The sequence below is a fragment of the Liolophura sinensis genome, chromosome 4 (genome assembly GCF_032854445.1).
Source record: "Liolophura sinensis isolate JHLJ2023 chromosome 4, CUHK_Ljap_v2, whole genome shotgun sequence".
Taxonomy (NCBI): Eukaryota; Metazoa; Mollusca; class Polyplacophora; order Chitonida; family Chitonidae; genus Liolophura; species Liolophura sinensis.
In genome coordinates, this window is record NC_088298.1 from 11,036,838 (window position 1) to 11,055,667 (window position 18,830).

The following is an 18,830-nucleotide window of genomic DNA, read 5'->3' on the forward strand; positions in this document are numbered from 1 at the left end:
CATATGCGTTTACTTTATGTGAGGTTCCCTTATGACCACATATGCGTTTACTTTATGTGAGGTTCCCTTATGACCACATATGCGTTTGCTTGATGTGAGGTTCCCTTATGACCACATCTACGTTTGCTTCATGTGAGGTTCCCTTATGACCACATATGCGTTTCCTTGATGTGAGGTTCCCTTGCGACCACATATGCGTTTACTTGATGTGAGGTTCCCTTATGACCACATATGCGTTTGCTTGATGTGAGGTTCCCTTATGACCACATCTACGTTTGCTTCATGTGAGGTTCCCTTATGACCACATATGCGTTTGCTTCATGTGAGGTTCCCTTATGACCACATATGCGTTTCCTTGATGTGAGGTTCCCTTATGACCACATAGGCGTTTGCTTGATGTGAGGTTCCCTTATGACCACATATGCGTTTGCTTGATGTGAGGTTCCCTTATGACCACATCTACGTTTGCTTCATGTGAGGTTCCCTTATGACCACATATGCGTTTGCTTTATGTGAGGTTCCCTTATGACCACATATGCGTTTGCTTTATGTGAGGTTCCCTTATGACCACATATGCGTTTGCTTTATGTGAGGTTCCCTTATGACCACATATGCGTTTGCTTGATGTGAGGTTCCCTTATGAAAACATATACGTTTGCTTCATGTGAGGTTCCCTTATGACCACATATGCGTTTGCTTGATGTGAGGTTCCCTTATGACCACTTATGCGTTTGCTTTATGTGAGGTTCCCTTATGACCACATATGCGTTTGCTTGATGTGAGGTTCCCTTATGACCACATATGCGTTTACTTGATGTGAGGTTCCCTTATGACCACATATGCGTTTGCTTCATGTGAGGTTCCCTTATGACCACATATGCGTTTGCTTGATGTGAGGTTCCCTTATGACCATATAGGCGTTTGCTTTATGTGAGGTTCCCTTATGACCACATAGGCGTTTGCTTTATGTGAGGTTCCCTTATGACCACATATGCGTTTACTTTATGTGAGGTTTCCTTATGACCACATATGCGTTTGCTTTATGTGAGGTTTCCTTATGACCACATACACGTTTGCTTCATGTGAGGTTCCCTTGTGACCACATACGCGTTTACTTGATGTGAGGTTCCCTTATGACCACATATACGTTTGCTTTATGTGAGGTTCCCTTATGACCACATATGCGTTTGCTTTATGTGAGGTTCTCTTATGACCACATATGCGTTTACTTTATGTGAGGTTCCCTTATGACCACATATACGTTTGCTTTATGTGAGGTTTCCTTATGACCACATAGGCGTTTGCTTTATGTGAGGTTCCCTTATGACCACATATGCGTTTGCTTTATGTGAGGTTCCCTTATGACCACACATGCGTTTGCTTTATGTGAGGTTCCCTCATGACCGCAGATGCGTTTGCTTTATGTGAGGTTCCCTTATGACCACATATGCGTTTGCTTGATGTGAGGTCCCCTTATGACCACATACGCGTTTGCTTTATGTGAGGTTTCCTTATGACCACATAGGCGTTTGCTTTATGTGAGGTTCCCTTATGACCACATATGCGTTTGCTTCATGTGAGGTTCCCTTGTGACCACATATGCGTTTGCTTTATGTGAGGTTCCCTTGTGACCACATATGCGTTTGCTTCATGTGAGGTTCCCTTATGACCACATATACGTTTGCTTTATGTGAGGTTCCCTTATGACCACATACGCGTTTGCTTTATGTGAGGTTTCCTTATGACCACATATGCGTTTGCTTTATGTGAGGTTCCCTTATGACCACATATGCGTTTGCTTTATGTGAGGTTCCCTTATGACCACACATGCGTTTGCTTTATGTGAGGTTCCCTCATGACCGCAGATGCGTTTGCTTTATGTGAGGTTCCCTTATGACCACATATACGTTTGCTTTATGTGAGGTTCCCTTGTGACCACATACGCGTTTACTTTATGTGAGGTTCCCTTATGACCACATAGGCGTTTGCTTTATGTGAGGTTCCCTTATGACCACATATGCGTTTGCTTGATGTGAGGTTCCCTTATGACCACATATGCGTTTACTTGATGTGAGGTTCCCTTATGACCATATATGCGTTTACTTGATGTGAGGTTCCCTTATGACCACACATGCGTTGCTTTATGTGAGGTTCCCTTGTGACCACATATACGTTTGCTTGATGTGAGGTTCCCTTATGACCACATATGCGTTTGCTTTATGTGAGGTTCCCTTGTGACCACATACGCGTTTACTTTATGTGAGGTTGTTTTATGACCACATATGCGTTTGCTTTATGTGAGGTTCCCTTATGACCACATATGCGTTTGCTTTATGTGAGGTTCCCTTGTGACCACATATGCGTTTGCTTTATGTGAGGTTGCCTTATGACCACATATACGAACACACATTTTTAGCTCAGTTTTGATTATTAACATTTGCATATACCCTGATTCACAGTCCGAAGCTACTGTAAAGCTCGATGGAAGAATGCCATTATGATAAATAGAATATGGGTGATTGGCTTTAAAATATATTAAATTGCAACGAAAGACTGGCTGTGGCTAATTGACCAGAGGCCGTCTTTCACCGGTTACGTGTGACTAATTGCTAACCATCACACTGTCGTGACTTCTCTGGCTTTCCTTGCTATGCTGTCGTCTTTTGTATAGAAACCTCTCCGCATGTCCTATCACACGTAATGATGATAGGAATAACAAGCCATATACGCAGTCAATGAAGCAGTTAATGCACGCTTTTACAAATCAATCTGCAGATAACAAGGCACCAGTCATCCATATCCCCAGTGACGAGGTGACGATATTTGAAGGGGACACCCTAGAGCACATGTTAGCAGCCACCGACCCTGAGGGGTCACCTGTCTCCATCTGGGTACAGGATGAAGAGGCCTCCATCGAGGCGTCGGGCCACTTCCGGTGGAAACCCAACCCTGAAACTCTAGGCCCCTTACCAACCGTGAAGAAATTTGAAATCTCAGCGTCAGACAATTGTAACCACACTGTATCCACGACTCTAGAGGTAAGATACCGGCATGACAAAAAGATAATATCATTTTCCATGTGTTTGTATAACTAGCACTTTAGTGTTTTAGTGTCTAGTGTTTTAAAGTCACTAAGGTGTCCTCCATGGCCGAGGGAGTTAGCACGCCATCTAGGCGCAATCACCGACCAATGAATAAATAAATAAATAAAACCACCAATCCATATACCGTGTTCTGTTTCTGCGGGTCATACGTGTTTCCGTCGTAAGCCAAGTTAGAACGCTTTGCTCAGTAACTTTATGAATGGCTTCAAACAGGTCAAGATATAAAAGGTGTCCCAGTGGCCTTGCATATTCACCATTCTTGGAAAGAGTTTATGAGCTGGTAACTCAATCGACAATTTTTTTTTGACCTTGGATCTACCGCTCCCAAAGCGGACGCTCTACCAACTGTGCTATCGGGGCCGGTCGTTACCTATAGGAAGAAGTACTTAAAACTTTCCAGGATGTTGAATAGACATACAATCATATATAACCTCCAGTGCATTCCCACATATGCACATCTTTGATAGTACTGATGCATCAACTTGCTTCCAGGTATTGGTACTACCCTGCACGTGCAAGAATGATGGGAAATGTATCCAGAGCGAAGAGGACCCGCTCAATAAACACTTGTGCCAGTGTATCGCCGGCTATACAGGTAACACGTGATGAGAAAGAGGGTTATGATTGGTCAGAAAAGCTTCACGTAAACATCTGAATGCCATCGGACAAGATAACCAGGGGGAAATTAATTAATGGATAAGTGTTGCCAGCAAAGTATACAGTCAGTTGATGTTTGTGACGGATATATGAATTTTGGTCATGGATTTGATATTACTTGGATTTATTTTATTTATTTGATTAGTGTTTTACGCCGTACTCAAGAACATTTCGCTTATACAACGGAGGCGAGCACTATGGTGGGAAGAAACCCACGATCATGCGCAGGTTGATATTACTAGGATCCTTGGTGCTATGCATCATACGTTATGACGTCAGATCTGATTGCTGACAAATGTTTGCAGTTGACGTCAACGTCAACATCGTTGCACAACAATAATATTTTAGAAAAAGACTGGCATAAATTCCACATTTCCTGTCACGCATGTATCTTTATTACAGAAATTAAAAAGAAAACTCTGTCAACCTATGATTGGTCGTAGTGTAAACATCAGCACTTCCGGTCTCTTAACACAGACAGTTGTCTGGAGGCGGAAGCTTGACAGCTGTCATGCGCGCTTATATCCCGGTTCTGTAGGGCAGTGAGCTTTAGAGCTTACCCTACATGAGGATACACCTAAAGGAGAGAAAAATGGAAAAAGAAAAGAAAACATTGCTATACGCAAAAAAGGAAGTGCTGAAAATGCTTTGAGAAGACTGTTGGTCAAACTAGGGATGGTATAGAGTTTATCAGCCGTGCTCCATTGCCACTTCCAGTACAACTCTTGAATAGTTAATCAAATGCTGTTTACCTCTACTTTAGTCAGCGCCTTGCATAGACGTGCTCATGCATTCAGTATATAACGTATTAGGCTACATTGTGTTCCAGGAGAGAAATGTGAGGTGGACATTGACGAGTGTGCGTCCAACCCGTGTGAACAGGGCAGTTGTGAGGATAAAGTTGGAGGATACGACTGTGTCTGCGACGAGGGCTATGAAGGTAAGGGCATCAGTGATCTGCTTGTTTTAAACCGAACAACATTTTCCGTAGAATCATTTCATGTTGAATTCTGAAACACAGTTTCATCAGTATATAGAGAAAACGTGCTTTTTAATGCATTAAATCTTCCAAAATGAACCAATTACTTCCTCATAAACGGACGGCAGAAACATACAATTTATTTGATTGGTCTTTTACGCCGTACCCTAGAATGTTTCACTTATATGACGGCTGCCTGCACTATGGTGGGAGGAAACCGGGCAGAGCCCGGTGGAAACTCACGACCATCCGCAGGTTGCTGCCAGACCTTCTCACGTATGGCAGAAACGTACAAGGGAGCTGTCAAGGTGTAATTTAAGGAATATGCATGCTAATACAAAATACTTCACATCAGAACTGGTGAACTGGTGAACTGGTGAACACAGTGGCTTTTGCCAGCCTTTCTGTACTAACACTTACACGCCAGCTACATTTACATTGTTTTCACCAGAATTCGGCAATAAGAACCAATACATGCATATATTATACTGTACAGATCATTGGATACTGGACGCTAGTAGTATTCCCTGGCAGAACTTTCCCCAATTAACCATTTCCTCGCCGGCAAAATTGAAGCATTTACAGGCGTTAAGAGTGACTTTCTTTTCAAAAAGCTGAAAGTATTCAATTTCTAGCGCCTCACCAAAACTGTCCTCTTCTATGAATCGACAGGGCCTTCATGTTCAGTATCTATGGATGCCTGTAAGGACCACCCCTGTTATCACGGGGTAGAGTGCGTATCTGAGGGTGGCACGTTTGTCTGTGGTCAGTGCCCAGACGGGATGACTGGTGACGGACGGGTCTGCTCAGGTGAGAGCTGAAAGTTGTGGTTGGTAATTGATCTATTAATTATTTGATTTATTTTATCTTCCTGTATATTTATTTATTCATTTGATTGATGTTTTACGCCATACTCAAGAATATTTTACTTATACCATGGCGGCCAGCATTACGGTGGGAAGAAACCTGGCCAACAAACCATCCACAAACTACTGCCAGACCATACCAGGAGAGGAAGCCAGCATTGGCTGGACTTGAACTCTCAGCGACCGCATTGGTGAGAGGCTCCTGAGTCACTGTGGCGCGGAAGCCCTCTACGAATGGTATAAAGATGTCTGATTTCATGCCTAGATTTGTATATCAATCGTTAACTCAGTCGTTAAATAAAAATGGAAATGTTAGCCTTTATGTTTCATATAGATTTGATCAATAAGACATCGATCACACATTACAAAAGTGCTAATTCTCGGAAGTCAGCTATTTTATATGACCTTCAAAATTCTCACCGTATCATCGTACCTCAAACCAACAACAATCTGTATTGTGTGATTTGGTGATGTATCCTAAAACTATTACCCCTGTGGGTTTCCCACGGGCTCTGCACGTTTTCCTTCCACCATAATGCTGGCCGCCGTCGTTTAAGTGAAATATTCTTGAATACGGCCAAAAACACCAATCAGACAAATAAATAAATAAATAAATAAATAAACTTACCCCTTCATTTTGTATCATCCCGGCAGATATAAATGACTGCACGAGCCTGCCATGTTTTCCTGGTGCCACGTGTCAGGATATACCGGCCCCAGAACGAGGATACAAATGTGGCGCATGCCCAAAATACTTTGCCGGAAACGGAGAGCGATGTGTAAGAACAGGTATGACACATGTTGCTTCCAGAACGCATTTTTCTCTATAAACATAGTTTACAAACTCGAAATATCGAAAAGGAGTAGCTTCGTCAAACACAGTAATTAAGTCATAAAGTTTTTGCATCGGCTTCAATCTTAAAACTTACAAACGCTAAAACATTTACCCCGGATGAACCGCGATTACAAATATCTATGAACATGTCCAATGCTATGAACATTTTTACAGAATAAAAACGTTATAAGGTAGCAAAGGACTTATCTGCACGGTGAAAACACTTTTTATCCCTAGAATAAAATTTACAAGAAGTGAAAACTACAAATTACATCATCGTAACGCCATACCCCGTAGTCGCTCGATTTTAAAAGTGTAACGATCGTGTACGTCATAACGCAGACTTGAACTGTCAGTGGAGATCATGCCTTTTATAGTAGCCTTGAGTGCTCTTAGTAATTATTTCTTCTCATCACAGACAGATCAGCATGTGTGGAGGGGGTTTGCTTTCTTCAGGCCACGTGTGAAGAGTTGCCGGATTACCCAGGATTTCACTGCGGCCCGTGCCCGTTCGGCTACATCGGAGATGGGCGCACGTGCACAGGTGAGATCAAGTCATCCCCTCTGTACTCTAAGCTGACTTCGGAAAATTTTTCTTCAGATATGTGTTTTTGTTTGATTGAATTTTTTTTTGCTGCTCTATTGTAATGTTGACTAATGGCTAACTACAAATTAACAAGTTCAGTTCCCGCAGAGGTCTGGATTAACGCTACCGTCATGGTCGCTCTCACGACATTTTCCTGTTTCTGATTTAGTCTTTTGTGTTAGTGCCGTAGAAAAAAATTTAATGTGAATATAACTTGAGGAGTGATACAAATAGCTATTGGGAATATTTATGGGTACATGTAGTATGAAATAGTGTGGGAGAAAAGTGATGTGGGAAAAACGCATGTAAAATAAACCACTGGTGGAAATATTATGTAGATAAATTCCTTTACAGGTGAAAATACTACGTGGATAATGACTTACGTTGAACTGCATGCTAATATCATATATTGCTATCAGCTGGTAACAGTGTCGCGCAGAAGTGCATATACGTTGTGAACCGCTGGTGCGGGTTCATCTATCAAAACTTAAGTCGAAAACCATGGTTCTCCAAACCTAATATCTGAACACCCTGGCAACTTCTTGAGCCTTGGGTTCTACGTGGGCAATACAGAATAAAACCAGAGTGACAATACATCTGTGATTTGACAAAGGGTTGATTAATATTACCCTGAACATTCATGAAGTTTGATCATGTGTTTTTCATGCATGCCGGACATGGTTCAGAGACACTAACACTAGACTTGACATCGTCTTTGTTATCCTGAAGTTCGAAGTGTATTTGTGCCTGTCTGTTCCTTCAGCCCAGTGTGACCCACCGTGCGGCAGAAACCACGTGTGTGTTGGCCCTAACAAGTGCGGATGTAGGGAGGGCTACACCGGAATCAGGTGTAACATACGTAAGTGCTGATGTACTGTGCTCGTATTTATCAAGGAACTTGAACGAGAGACGTAAGTCATGAATTGTAAGTGCTTATATGTTAAGCTCAGAACAGGAAAGAACCTAAATTGTGACTGGTACATAGTTCCGCAGAAAAGAATCAGTGTAAATTTTAAACTTTCTATAGAGCGATGAATTTTCATTGTAGCTTTAGTCTCCAGACGCTTGGTATGTAATGGCCCTGGGCCGTAACTATGGATTGTCTGTTCTCTTGTGGAGAAGCTCAGCGACGATTTCGGCAACATTTGATTTCATTATCTGATGGGTGTTTAACGTCGATCTCAAGAAATTTTCACTGACATGATGGGTGGGAGAAGCCGGATTGCCCGGAGTACTAGACACCTAACGAACGTCCTGACTTAAAGCCGGAGCCGAAACAGTGAAAGCTGAACTTCATCACGTCACCTCCAAAGCCAGATGCTCGCAGTGAGCCCCTACTTTAACCATATGATCCAGCGAGACCCCTGTTAGTAGGAAGTATCAATATTACTGATGGGGAAGAGAATGAATGATTATGGGCCTTACATGGGTAATATTACTGATGGGGAAGAATGAATGATTATGGGTATTACATGGGTAATATTACTATTGGGGAAGAATGAATGATTATTGGTGTTACATGGGTAATATTACTGATGGGGAAAAAAGAATGATTATGGGTATTACATGGGTAATATTACTGATGGTGGAGAACGAATGATTATGGGTATTACATGGATAATATTATTGATGGGGAGAAATGAATGATTATGGGCGTTGCATGGGTAATATTACTGATGGGGAAAAATGAATGATTATGGGTATTACATGGTAATATTACTGATGGGGAAGAAGGAATGATTATGGGTATTACATGGGTAATATTACTGATGGTGAAGAATGGATGATTATGGGTATTACATGGGTAATATTACTGATGGTGGAGAACGAATGATTATGGATATTACATGGGTAATATTACTGATGGTGGAGAATGAATGATTATGGGTATTACATGGGTAATATTACTGATGGTGAAATACGAATGATTATGGGTATTACATGGGTAATATTACTGATGGGGAAGAAGGAATGATTATGGGCATTACATGGGTAATATTACTGATGGTGAAGAATGGATGATTATGGGTATTACATGGGTAATATTACTGATGGTGAAATACGAATGATTATGGGTATTACATGGGTAATATTACTGATGGTGAAATACGAATGATTATGGATATTACATGGGTAATATTACTGATGGGGAAGAATGAATGATTATGGGTATTACATGGGTAATATTACTGATGGTGAAGAACGAATGATTATGGGTGTTACATGGGTAATATTACTGATGGTGAAGAATGAATGATTATGGGTATTACATAGGTAATATTACTGATGGTGAAAAAGGAATAATTATGGGTATTACATGGGTAATATTACTGATGGGAAAGAATGAATGATTATGGGTATTACATGGGTAATATTACTGATGGTGAAGAATGGATGATTATGGGTATTACATGGGTAATATTACTGATGGTGAAATACGAATGATTATGGATATTACATGGGTAATATTACTGATGGTGGAGAATGAATGATTATGGGTATTATATGGGTAATATTACTGATGGTGAAGAACGAATGATTATGGGTGTTACATGGGTAATATTACTGATGGTGAAGAAGGAATAATTATGGGTATTACATGGGTAATATTACTGATGGTGAAGAATGAATGATTATGGGTATTACATGGGTAATATTACTGATGGTGAAGAATGAATGATTATGGGTATTATATGGGTAATATTACTGATGGTGAAGAATGAATAATTATGGGTATTACATGGGTAATATTACTGATGGGAAAGAATGAATGATTATGGGTGTTACATGGGTAATATTACTGATGGTGGAGAATGGATGATTATGGGTATTACATGGGTAATATTACTGATGGTGAAGAATGGATGATTATGGGTGTTACATGGGTAATATTACTGATGGGGAAAATGAATGATTATGGGCGTTGCATGGGTAATATTACTGATGGGGAAGAATGAATGATTATGGGTATTACATGGGTAATATTACTGATGGTGAAGAACGAATGATTATGGGTATTGCATGGATAATATTATTGATGGGGAAAATGAATGATTATGGGCGTTGCATGGGTAATATTACTGATGGGGAAGAATGAATGATTATGGGTATTACATGGGTAATATTACTGATGGTGAAGAATGGATGATTATGGGTGTTACATGGGTAATATTACTGATGGTGAAGAACGAATGATTATGGGTATTACATGGATAATATTATTGATGGGGAAATACGACTGATTATGGGTATTACATGGGTAATATTACTGATGGTGGAGAATGGATGATTATGGGTATTACATGGGTAATATTACTGATGGGGAAGAATGAATGATTATGGATATTACATGGGTAATATTACTGATGGTGAAGAAGGAATATTTATGGGTATTACATGGGTAATATTACTGATGGGAAAGAATGAATGATTATGGGTGTTACATGGGTAATATTACTGATGGTGGAGAATGGATGATTATGGGTATTACATGGGTAATATTACTGATGGGGAAGAATGAATGATTATGGATATTACATGGGTAATATTACTGATGGTGAAGAAGGAATATTTATGGGTATTACATGGGTAATATTACTGATGGGAAAGAATGAATGATTATGGGTGTTACATGGGTAATATTACTGATGGTGGAGAGCGAATGCTTATGGGTATTACATGGATAATATTATTGATGGGGAAAATGAATGATTATGGGCGTTGCATGGGTAATATTATTGATAGGGAAAAATGAATGATTATGGGTATTACATGGGTAATATTACTGATGGTGGAGAACGAATGATTATGGGTATTACATGGATAATATTATTGATGGGGAGAAATGAATGGTTATGGGCGTTGCATGGGTAATATTATTGATGGGGAAAAATGAATGATTATTGGTATTACATGGGTAATATTACTGATGGGGAAGAATGAATAATTATGGGCATTACATGGGTAATATAACTGATGGGGAAGAATGAATGAATTATTGTGGCTTAATGGCAACATTTCAGCCATATAGTGGCGAGTAATGATGAGGGTGATTTGTTTATATTACCCTGGTGTTTCTCATTACATCGTGAGATTCTAATCTAAACGTTTGCCAAGTATCACACTGTCATAGCTGCTTTAGTTTTACCCTGCTGATTGATGTCTGTTGTACTCTAATGAGTGTATTATTTTCTCATTATTTATTTAAGTTGTACGGTACCATTGTTCTCGTGCAATACATGAGCATTACGTTACAGTTGGCACAGAGATTGCCATTTTAAAGTCGGGAATAAACAATATTCATAGTTTAGACCCGAATTCCTTTAGGCGGACAAGGGTTATTGTATATTTTGTAAATGTGACCTTGTCCTTGACAAATTAAAGACGTGTAACTTACTGGAAAGTTTTACAAGTGTCCAACGCACACAGTTGTTTGTGATAATCGATTGGTAAAAACGATATAATACAGGCTGTGGTTTGAATTATGTTTTCTTTTCTCCCTCTTTTGCTTTGTCTATAGCCGTGTGTCAACCGTTATGTTTGAACAAAGGAATATGTTACAAACCAAACGTATGTCGGTGTCGACCAGGCTACGCTGGAAAACAATGCGAGCAAGGTAGGTATTTGCAGCGTTTATTTGTGCATGACCCAGAACCTGGTTTTATGATTTGTCAACTACCTGGTTTTACAGGTGAACCATTTATTTGGGCGCTGTAGTTAGTCTGGTTACGTAGGCATATAGGGAACTAAACTATCAAAATATGTTTCTTTCATAAGCTTCTTAATACAAACTATATCCTCTTTGGTAGCCCAGTGGTTATAGCGTGCGCCAGGAAGTCGTGAGATCTGGGATCGAAAATGGTATTTGTTGCTGCCTCGCTGGCGCTCAGAACTTAGTGGTCAAAGGTTGGCCCGGTGTCAGTATTATGAGACATGGTTGGTGTCATGCCTAGAGCCCTCGGCATGATAGCCAACTTCAGTGGCGGCAGCACTTCGGCGGCAGCACTTCGACTAGCCCTGCCACAAGAAGACAGTAATATACACAAACACTTCTCTTCGTGATGTATTTTTATATACTGAAAAATATTATTCGTATGATATATGTAATATAAACAGTATAATACTTATTATTATATCATGTGATCTCCCTTTTCTCCACAGCTATCTGTAACCCTCCTTGTCAACATGGCGGCCAGTGCGTGGGCAGAAACCTGTGCTCTTGTCCTTACGGCTATATGGGCAGGAAGTGTGAAGCAAGTAAGAAGATCAATAAACCATAAATGAATCATGAATATAATTTTATGCGGCAAAGATTAACGAGTCTTCGAACTTCAAGCGAAAACTATTGCCCTTTCATTACTTGCATGTAGCTTTGCCATTATTTCATGAGAAATGGTTATCTTGTATGGTGCGTGTATTGTTATTGTCGTCTTCCGGATATGTATGGAATACAGATAGTGTTTGAAACGACGTGCAACAAATATAGCTTGTGTCAGATTTAAAGCTCCAACAATTAATGCTACTAGTAATCATTCAAGTATCTTGTTCTGTGCTCACACGAATCGCAAATCCACAACTTCTTGTTCTTTTACGTAACACCAGTGGCTTGCACTTTGGCATGTCAAAATGGCGGAACCTGCATCGGCGCAAACACGTGTAAATGTCTTCCGGGTTATTTGGGGTCACAGTGTCAGTTCCCTGTCTGTAAGCCATTCTGTCGTAATGGAGGCGTATGTGTTAAACCAGGACAGTGCAAATGTCCACCCAACTACTTCGGGAAGAGCTGCGAGAGAGGTAAGAACTCATGATAAAAAAGGGTTTTGCTATTTAATTTATTGACAGCTATCAGAGTTAGCTATCAATGGTTTAAATCAGTATAGTTTAACGCCACTTCTGCAGTATTACACCCTTATTGTGGATAGAAATAATTTCAGAGTGAATATTAAAGCTTACGTAAATTGAAAAAGGTTTGACATGTTATCGAAAGACAGTTCTTCTTAATAATACTAAGGTTGGCCAAGGTTATACGTTAACGTAAAGGTGCTAAATTTTAAATCAAGCTCTGTGATATCCTATCTAAGGCACACAGGGTGTACAATTAAAATTGCTGTTCTCTTTGATAACATTTGGTGTAATTTCCACCAGCGACTTGCCGGCCATCTTGCCTTAATGGCGGGCAGTGTAAGCGGAGTAACACGTGTCAATGTCCTTTGGGGTTCTCAGGAAACCGATGTCAAACTGGTAAGACTGAAACATTCTTTGTTTTCTGCCTTAAACGCACATGATTTTGCTTTCCTTGCGCTTACTTTGACCTCTACTAAAATACATGAACACATAAAATCACCGTTACTTGTATTGATGCCTATACCCTGCGGATATCCTAATTTTAGTATCCAATTTCACTGGCTTTAAAACTGTGTCATATTTCATTAGGTTTATGTCTATTGCAGCCATTTGTAAGTCAGCCTGTATGAATGGAGGCCGGTGTATATCTCCCAACAAGTGCGCGTGTAAGTCAGGGTATCGAGGACAGAACTGTGAAAAAGGTAAACTAGCAGGGGAAATAACTCTTTCCGTTTTACCAACAATCTTCCATGCCGGAATACTCTCCCTTGGAATACCTCTTAAGGCGATGAGAATTTGTAAAATACTAGATTGAAATTAATCCTAAACGAAACGTCTGAAAATCGCGGGTACTTTATGATAAATCTTTGTTCTAGACATTTTAAATGTTTGTCTTATAAATACGAGAACCGACAGGAACTGTTTGCAGTGGAACAATAGTCTGTGCTTATATTTGATTGCTCTTTAACACTTTCGTACTCTAGTCATCTCCAGCAATGTGTGACATCTACTCAAGTGAATCATCAAAACTATTGGATCTGTTTGCTTTTTCCTTCAGCAATCTGTCATCTACCGTGTCTAAATGGTGGGGTGTGTTTCCGACCTGATATATGTGTCTGTCCTAAAGGCTACAGGGGGGCGAACTGCGCAAGACGTGAGTTGCTTCATCTTACACATTGGTACATCAGTACGGCGTCGTCCATGAAGCAATGCCTGTCATCAGTCTAATTAGCAATGAGCAATGTTTGACCCTACACTTCATTGGATCGCGCTTAATATATTGGTCAAATGTAAAGTCGATTGGATGAATATCTGTGGAGAAACAAAATGGATCTACATACATTCCTTCCTTTATAGTCATGTATTTTTTAGCAAATGTTGAACCATGAAAAGAATAATTTTGATTCACTTTATTTGGCTACGGTCCACACCGGCACATCAGACAGTTTCAGAACTGATGGAGGCAGTTTTTTTTGGCATATCTTGCTAAAAGTCATACATTACACACCGAACAACCGTCAGTTCTCCGGAAATAGTACAATAGGTGAACACAATATCGTGTGCTTCTAATGAAAGGCAACGGATAAGTGTGTCTAGAACTATAGCTTAAAGTATCTTTTTGTTGGATTTTTTGTTTCTCTCGAAGAATAGATACAAAAGTTTCTAATTTCAGCTTTTAAAAAACAAAGGTTTGTCGCACTATTGTAAGCGCCTGAAACTGATTAGAATAGTCATGAGATAGTTCATCAAAGATGATTTCAAAGAAATGAACTATTTTTAAACTGTTCTGTAGACAAATAGGGGAAATCTTATGAAGAATGTGATGTGGAATCACATCATTTTCGTGTACAAGTTTTTCGAAAAGGCCATTGTATTGTTCTATGTTAAATGCATTCGATGGCACATAAAGTTCTTATTTATTTATTTGATTGGTGTTTTACGCCGTACTCAAGAATATTTCACTTATACGACGGCGGCAATATGGTGGGATGAAACCGGGCAGAGCCCGGGAGAAACCCACGGCCATCCGCAGGTTGCTGTCAGACCTTCCCACGTACGGCTGGACAGGCATAAAGTTCTAAAATACAAGTGAAAATAGTTTTCCCTGGCGCTTCGAATAAAATTTACTTCGTTTCTTTTCGTTTATGTTCACTTTCACATATTGTGATCCTCCCTACTAACCCATCCCCAAAGACATTGCATTGTTTTTACCCGTATCGAAAATGGATTAGCATGTAAACACCCTGTGATTTGGATGTGGGGCATATGTGGGTATGTATTAAAAATAACCGAACAGTGTTCTTGCGTCATATAAGCAATGGTTCGTGTTTGACTTCAGCAATTTGTTGGCCCCGGTGTCGGTATGGCGGGAAATGTGTTAGACCAAATACTTGCGACTGTCGTCTTGGATTTGGCGGAAAATTCTGCGAGAGACGAGTTTGGCGAAGGGTAAGGCGACATTATTGTTTCTGTTGTTGTTGTCACCACAGTGATGACAAAAAGATGTCATTATTCTGCATAACATAAACGCTATTGATGGCTTTTGGGATATGTTTGCACATACATTTGGCATTAGAAAGATATAAATGTCGGTATATGTTTTACATTTTTAGGAATCCACAAATTATTATAGAATCTATATAATAAAACGAGAATTACAATGTTGCTGACAACAGTGAGGCTGTTTCTTGTAATGAGGAAAGGGTAAAACAGCATAGTGAGGTCGTAAAACATTTATTAATTCTTGTAAACATGTGATTAACAGTTCCTAAACATCAGTGAAGCCAAATCGACACCGTCCCTCTTCCAGTTATGGCGTCATAACGTCGTGACTGCCACTAGCCGTTTTGTGGCATATGAAGACATAAAATCATCACGACATACCAAAAAATGTTTTCGTGGTAATAGGGCGCATGCGCCAGCACATTAGCTACTGGTATAATTGGGATGGACCATTGTTCTCTTGTAATAAATGCATATTATGGAACCAGTATTTCACACCACAAAACGTCATGGCCATAGCAAGGGTGAACAACAGACTACATGGCCTTGACCCGGATTACTTCAGGCGGGAAAAGTTCCACATTTTGACAGGATATGGACAAATTCAAACTCATTCACAGTCGGCGGGGAAATATTTTGTAATGTCTAGCCGTAAACGTCTTTAGAATACGCAACGTTATAGTGTCATCGTCTGTAATCGGATTTGGACGACGCCAGTAATTTAACCTCATTGGTTTATTTTGATTTTTTCACAGACTATATACATTATAAACATAATTATACAGATTGAGTGCGGCGAATTAATTATTAACAATTATTAAGTAATCTATTCGGTAACTATTATCATAATTAAGATACACTGTAATTTCCCTGGTTTTAATACTTCGGATTTCATATTTTGTCTTTTCAGGGCTGACGGCTTTAAAGAGTTGCCAATCCAGTTTTTCTTGCTGTTTCACTGCCAGAACATCTCTTTCGCTGAATTCACCAACCAGACACATTTATTAATACATAACTAAGACCTTCCCATATTTGTATTTCTAGAAAGAATAAGTATCTTTGCCGTTTTGGCGTTTTATTTTGAGTTGTAAAATCGCCTGGGAATAGCTGCCTGTCTGAACGTGAAAAGGCATTAAAATGGCTGTTAATCTGTCTATATATGTACTTTTTAAAGTTTTCAGCATGTACTTCATTCACAGTGATGTACGGTTTATCCCCAAAAATATATATTAAGCCAATCAAAACCGTTCATTATATACTTCACGAGGCTTACCCATAATCCCAGTGTGTATGTGACTTATATATAAAGCCCATTGCTTAATCAGGGTATTAATATATATGATAATGTTACTGTGTGTAGTTCTGTGTTTTATAGGTTAGGGATTTTTATCATACGTTTCTGCCTCTCGGTACAGTAATTAAAAAAACAGCGTTTTTTACGATACCATGTATTTTAAATATGTTGACTTTTTTTTTAAAGAAAATCCAAATAATGGTAATTTATATGGAAAAAAAAAACAGAATTCTTACATTATATTTTGTGGCATTTATTCTTTTGTACAAGGGAACTTTAAATATGGCTAACTTAAATTGGCATTTAAAAACAGAAATGTAATATCTGAAAAGTCGTTGGCTTCTTGTCGGTTACTCGATTAAATGTACCTTGTTAGAGGCTTTCCCTTTCTTAGGAATATTGACCTCAGCTGTTCTGACCCGGAAGTAGTAGTCATCCTCTGAAGATGAATGCGCAGATCAGACGAAATTAATCACCGTTTTATATACCCGGACACTGATGTGATTTTTATTTTTATTCTTACCTCTTGAACGTAAGAATCGCGTTTATACTCAACTGACTCCCGTACATGTGTAGTGGTTTTATCACGGATTGTTAAGAACAAACTTAGAGAATAAACCAGTATTTTATAACCACTGAGTTTATCTGTGATGTTTACTTGGGATATGTGATTCCCCAAAAAAGTTGCTCATCTTGTTCAACTGATAAGTCCATTTTCTGTACAAAAAGGGCATTAAGTTAGGCAGACGATACAGCTGTCAAGCGCATTTTTTTCTACGCTCTGCTAACAATCTCTGGAGATGTATGTGTTTTGCACGTGCTCGGTGATGTTGGATTCTATCACTCGCTGTATGGTACATATAGGCCGACTATCCTGTTTCATGTCTGAAAGCACAGGAGTTATATGGGTGAAGGAAACTGACATCACTGGTACGGAGGTATGCGAGTAGAGGAAACCGACATCACTGATAAAGAGATATATGGGTGAAGGAAACAGACATCACTGGTAAGGAGGTATATGGGTGGAGGAAACAGACATCTCTGGTGGGGAGGTATATGGGTGGAGGAAACCGACATCACTGGTGAGGAAGTATATGGGTGGAGGAAACCGACACCACTGGTAAGGAGGTATATGGGTGGAGGAAATCTTCATCACTGGTAAGGAGGTAAATTGGTGGAGGAAACAGACATCACTGGTGAGGAGGTATATGGGTGGAGGAAACCGACATCACTGGTGAGGAGGTATATAGGTGGAGGAAACCAATATCAGTGGTAAGGAAGTATATGGGTGGAGGAAATCTAAATCACTGGTTAGGAGGTATATGGGTGGAGGGAACCGGCATCACTGGTTAGGAGGTATAATGGTGGAGGAAACCGACATCACCGGTAAGGAGGTATATGGGTGGAGGAAACCGACATCACTGGTTAGGAGGTATATGGGTGGAGGAAATCTTCATCACTGGTAAGGAGGGTAAGTGGGTGGAGGAACAGACTTCACTGGTGAGGAGGTATAAGGGTAGAGGAAACAGACATCACTGGTGAGAAGGTATATGGGTGGAGGAAACCGACATCACTGGTGAGGAGGTTATAAGGGTGGAGGAAACAGACATCATTGGTGAGAAGGTATATGGGTGGAGGAAACCGACATCACTGGTGAGGAGGTATATGGGTGGAGGGAAACCGACACCACTGGTGAGGAGGTATAAGGGTGGAGGAAACAGACATCATTGGTGAGAAGGTATATGGGTGGAGGAAACAGACATCACTGGTGAGAAGGTATATGGGTGGAGGAAACCGACATCACTGGTGAGGAGGTATATGGGTGGAGGAAACAGACATCACTGGTGAGGACTAACCTGTTTCCTTTGCTTAGCCAATAAAGGTTTGAATTAACACATCGCTTGAGTATCATGACCGAATGGAGGTTTACATTGTGTAATGTTCCGAAATGCTGTTACCGTTACCACGACATTAACGGGCCCAGTGCATGTGTCAAAACATTGGAAATTAGTTATTTCTTATGTTTTTGTTCAGAGAAATCTGATCTCTCCCGCCTGTGCCATGGGAGATACAAAAATCACTCTCCTTAGTGACGCCGCCATATTTATAAACTTCCGAATTGTTTTCGTGATTTATTTATATGATTGTTATGTAACACAATAT

At 39.9% G+C, this 18,830-nt stretch overlaps 1 protein-coding gene across 1 annotated transcript in view; it reads left to right on the top strand.

The window, feature by feature from the left end:
- Positions 1–15,397, top strand: part of LOC135464413 (von Willebrand factor D and EGF domain-containing protein-like) — a 41,265-nt gene extending 25,868 nt beyond the window's left edge. Inside the window, exons 18-31 of the mRNA XM_064741840.1 lie at positions 2,776–3,038; positions 3,597–3,699; positions 4,591–4,701; positions 5,413–5,550; positions 6,261–6,395; positions 6,860–6,985; positions 7,791–7,886; positions 11,547–11,642; positions 12,188–12,283; positions 12,629–12,820; positions 13,172–13,267; positions 13,477–13,572; positions 13,929–14,024; positions 15,210–15,397. Of these exons, the coding sequence (XP_064597910.1) occupies positions 2,776–3,038; positions 3,597–3,699; positions 4,591–4,701; positions 5,413–5,550; positions 6,261–6,395; positions 6,860–6,985; positions 7,791–7,886; positions 11,547–11,642; positions 12,188–12,283; positions 12,629–12,820; positions 13,172–13,267; positions 13,477–13,572; positions 13,929–14,024; positions 15,210–15,397 (1,832 nt within the window). The remainder of the gene's footprint in view (positions 1–2,775; positions 3,039–3,596; positions 3,700–4,590; positions 4,702–5,412; positions 5,551–6,260; positions 6,396–6,859; positions 6,986–7,790; positions 7,887–11,546; positions 11,643–12,187; positions 12,284–12,628; positions 12,821–13,171; positions 13,268–13,476; positions 13,573–13,928; positions 14,025–15,209) is intronic.
- The last annotated feature ends 3,433 nt before the right edge of the window (positions 15,398–18,830 follow it).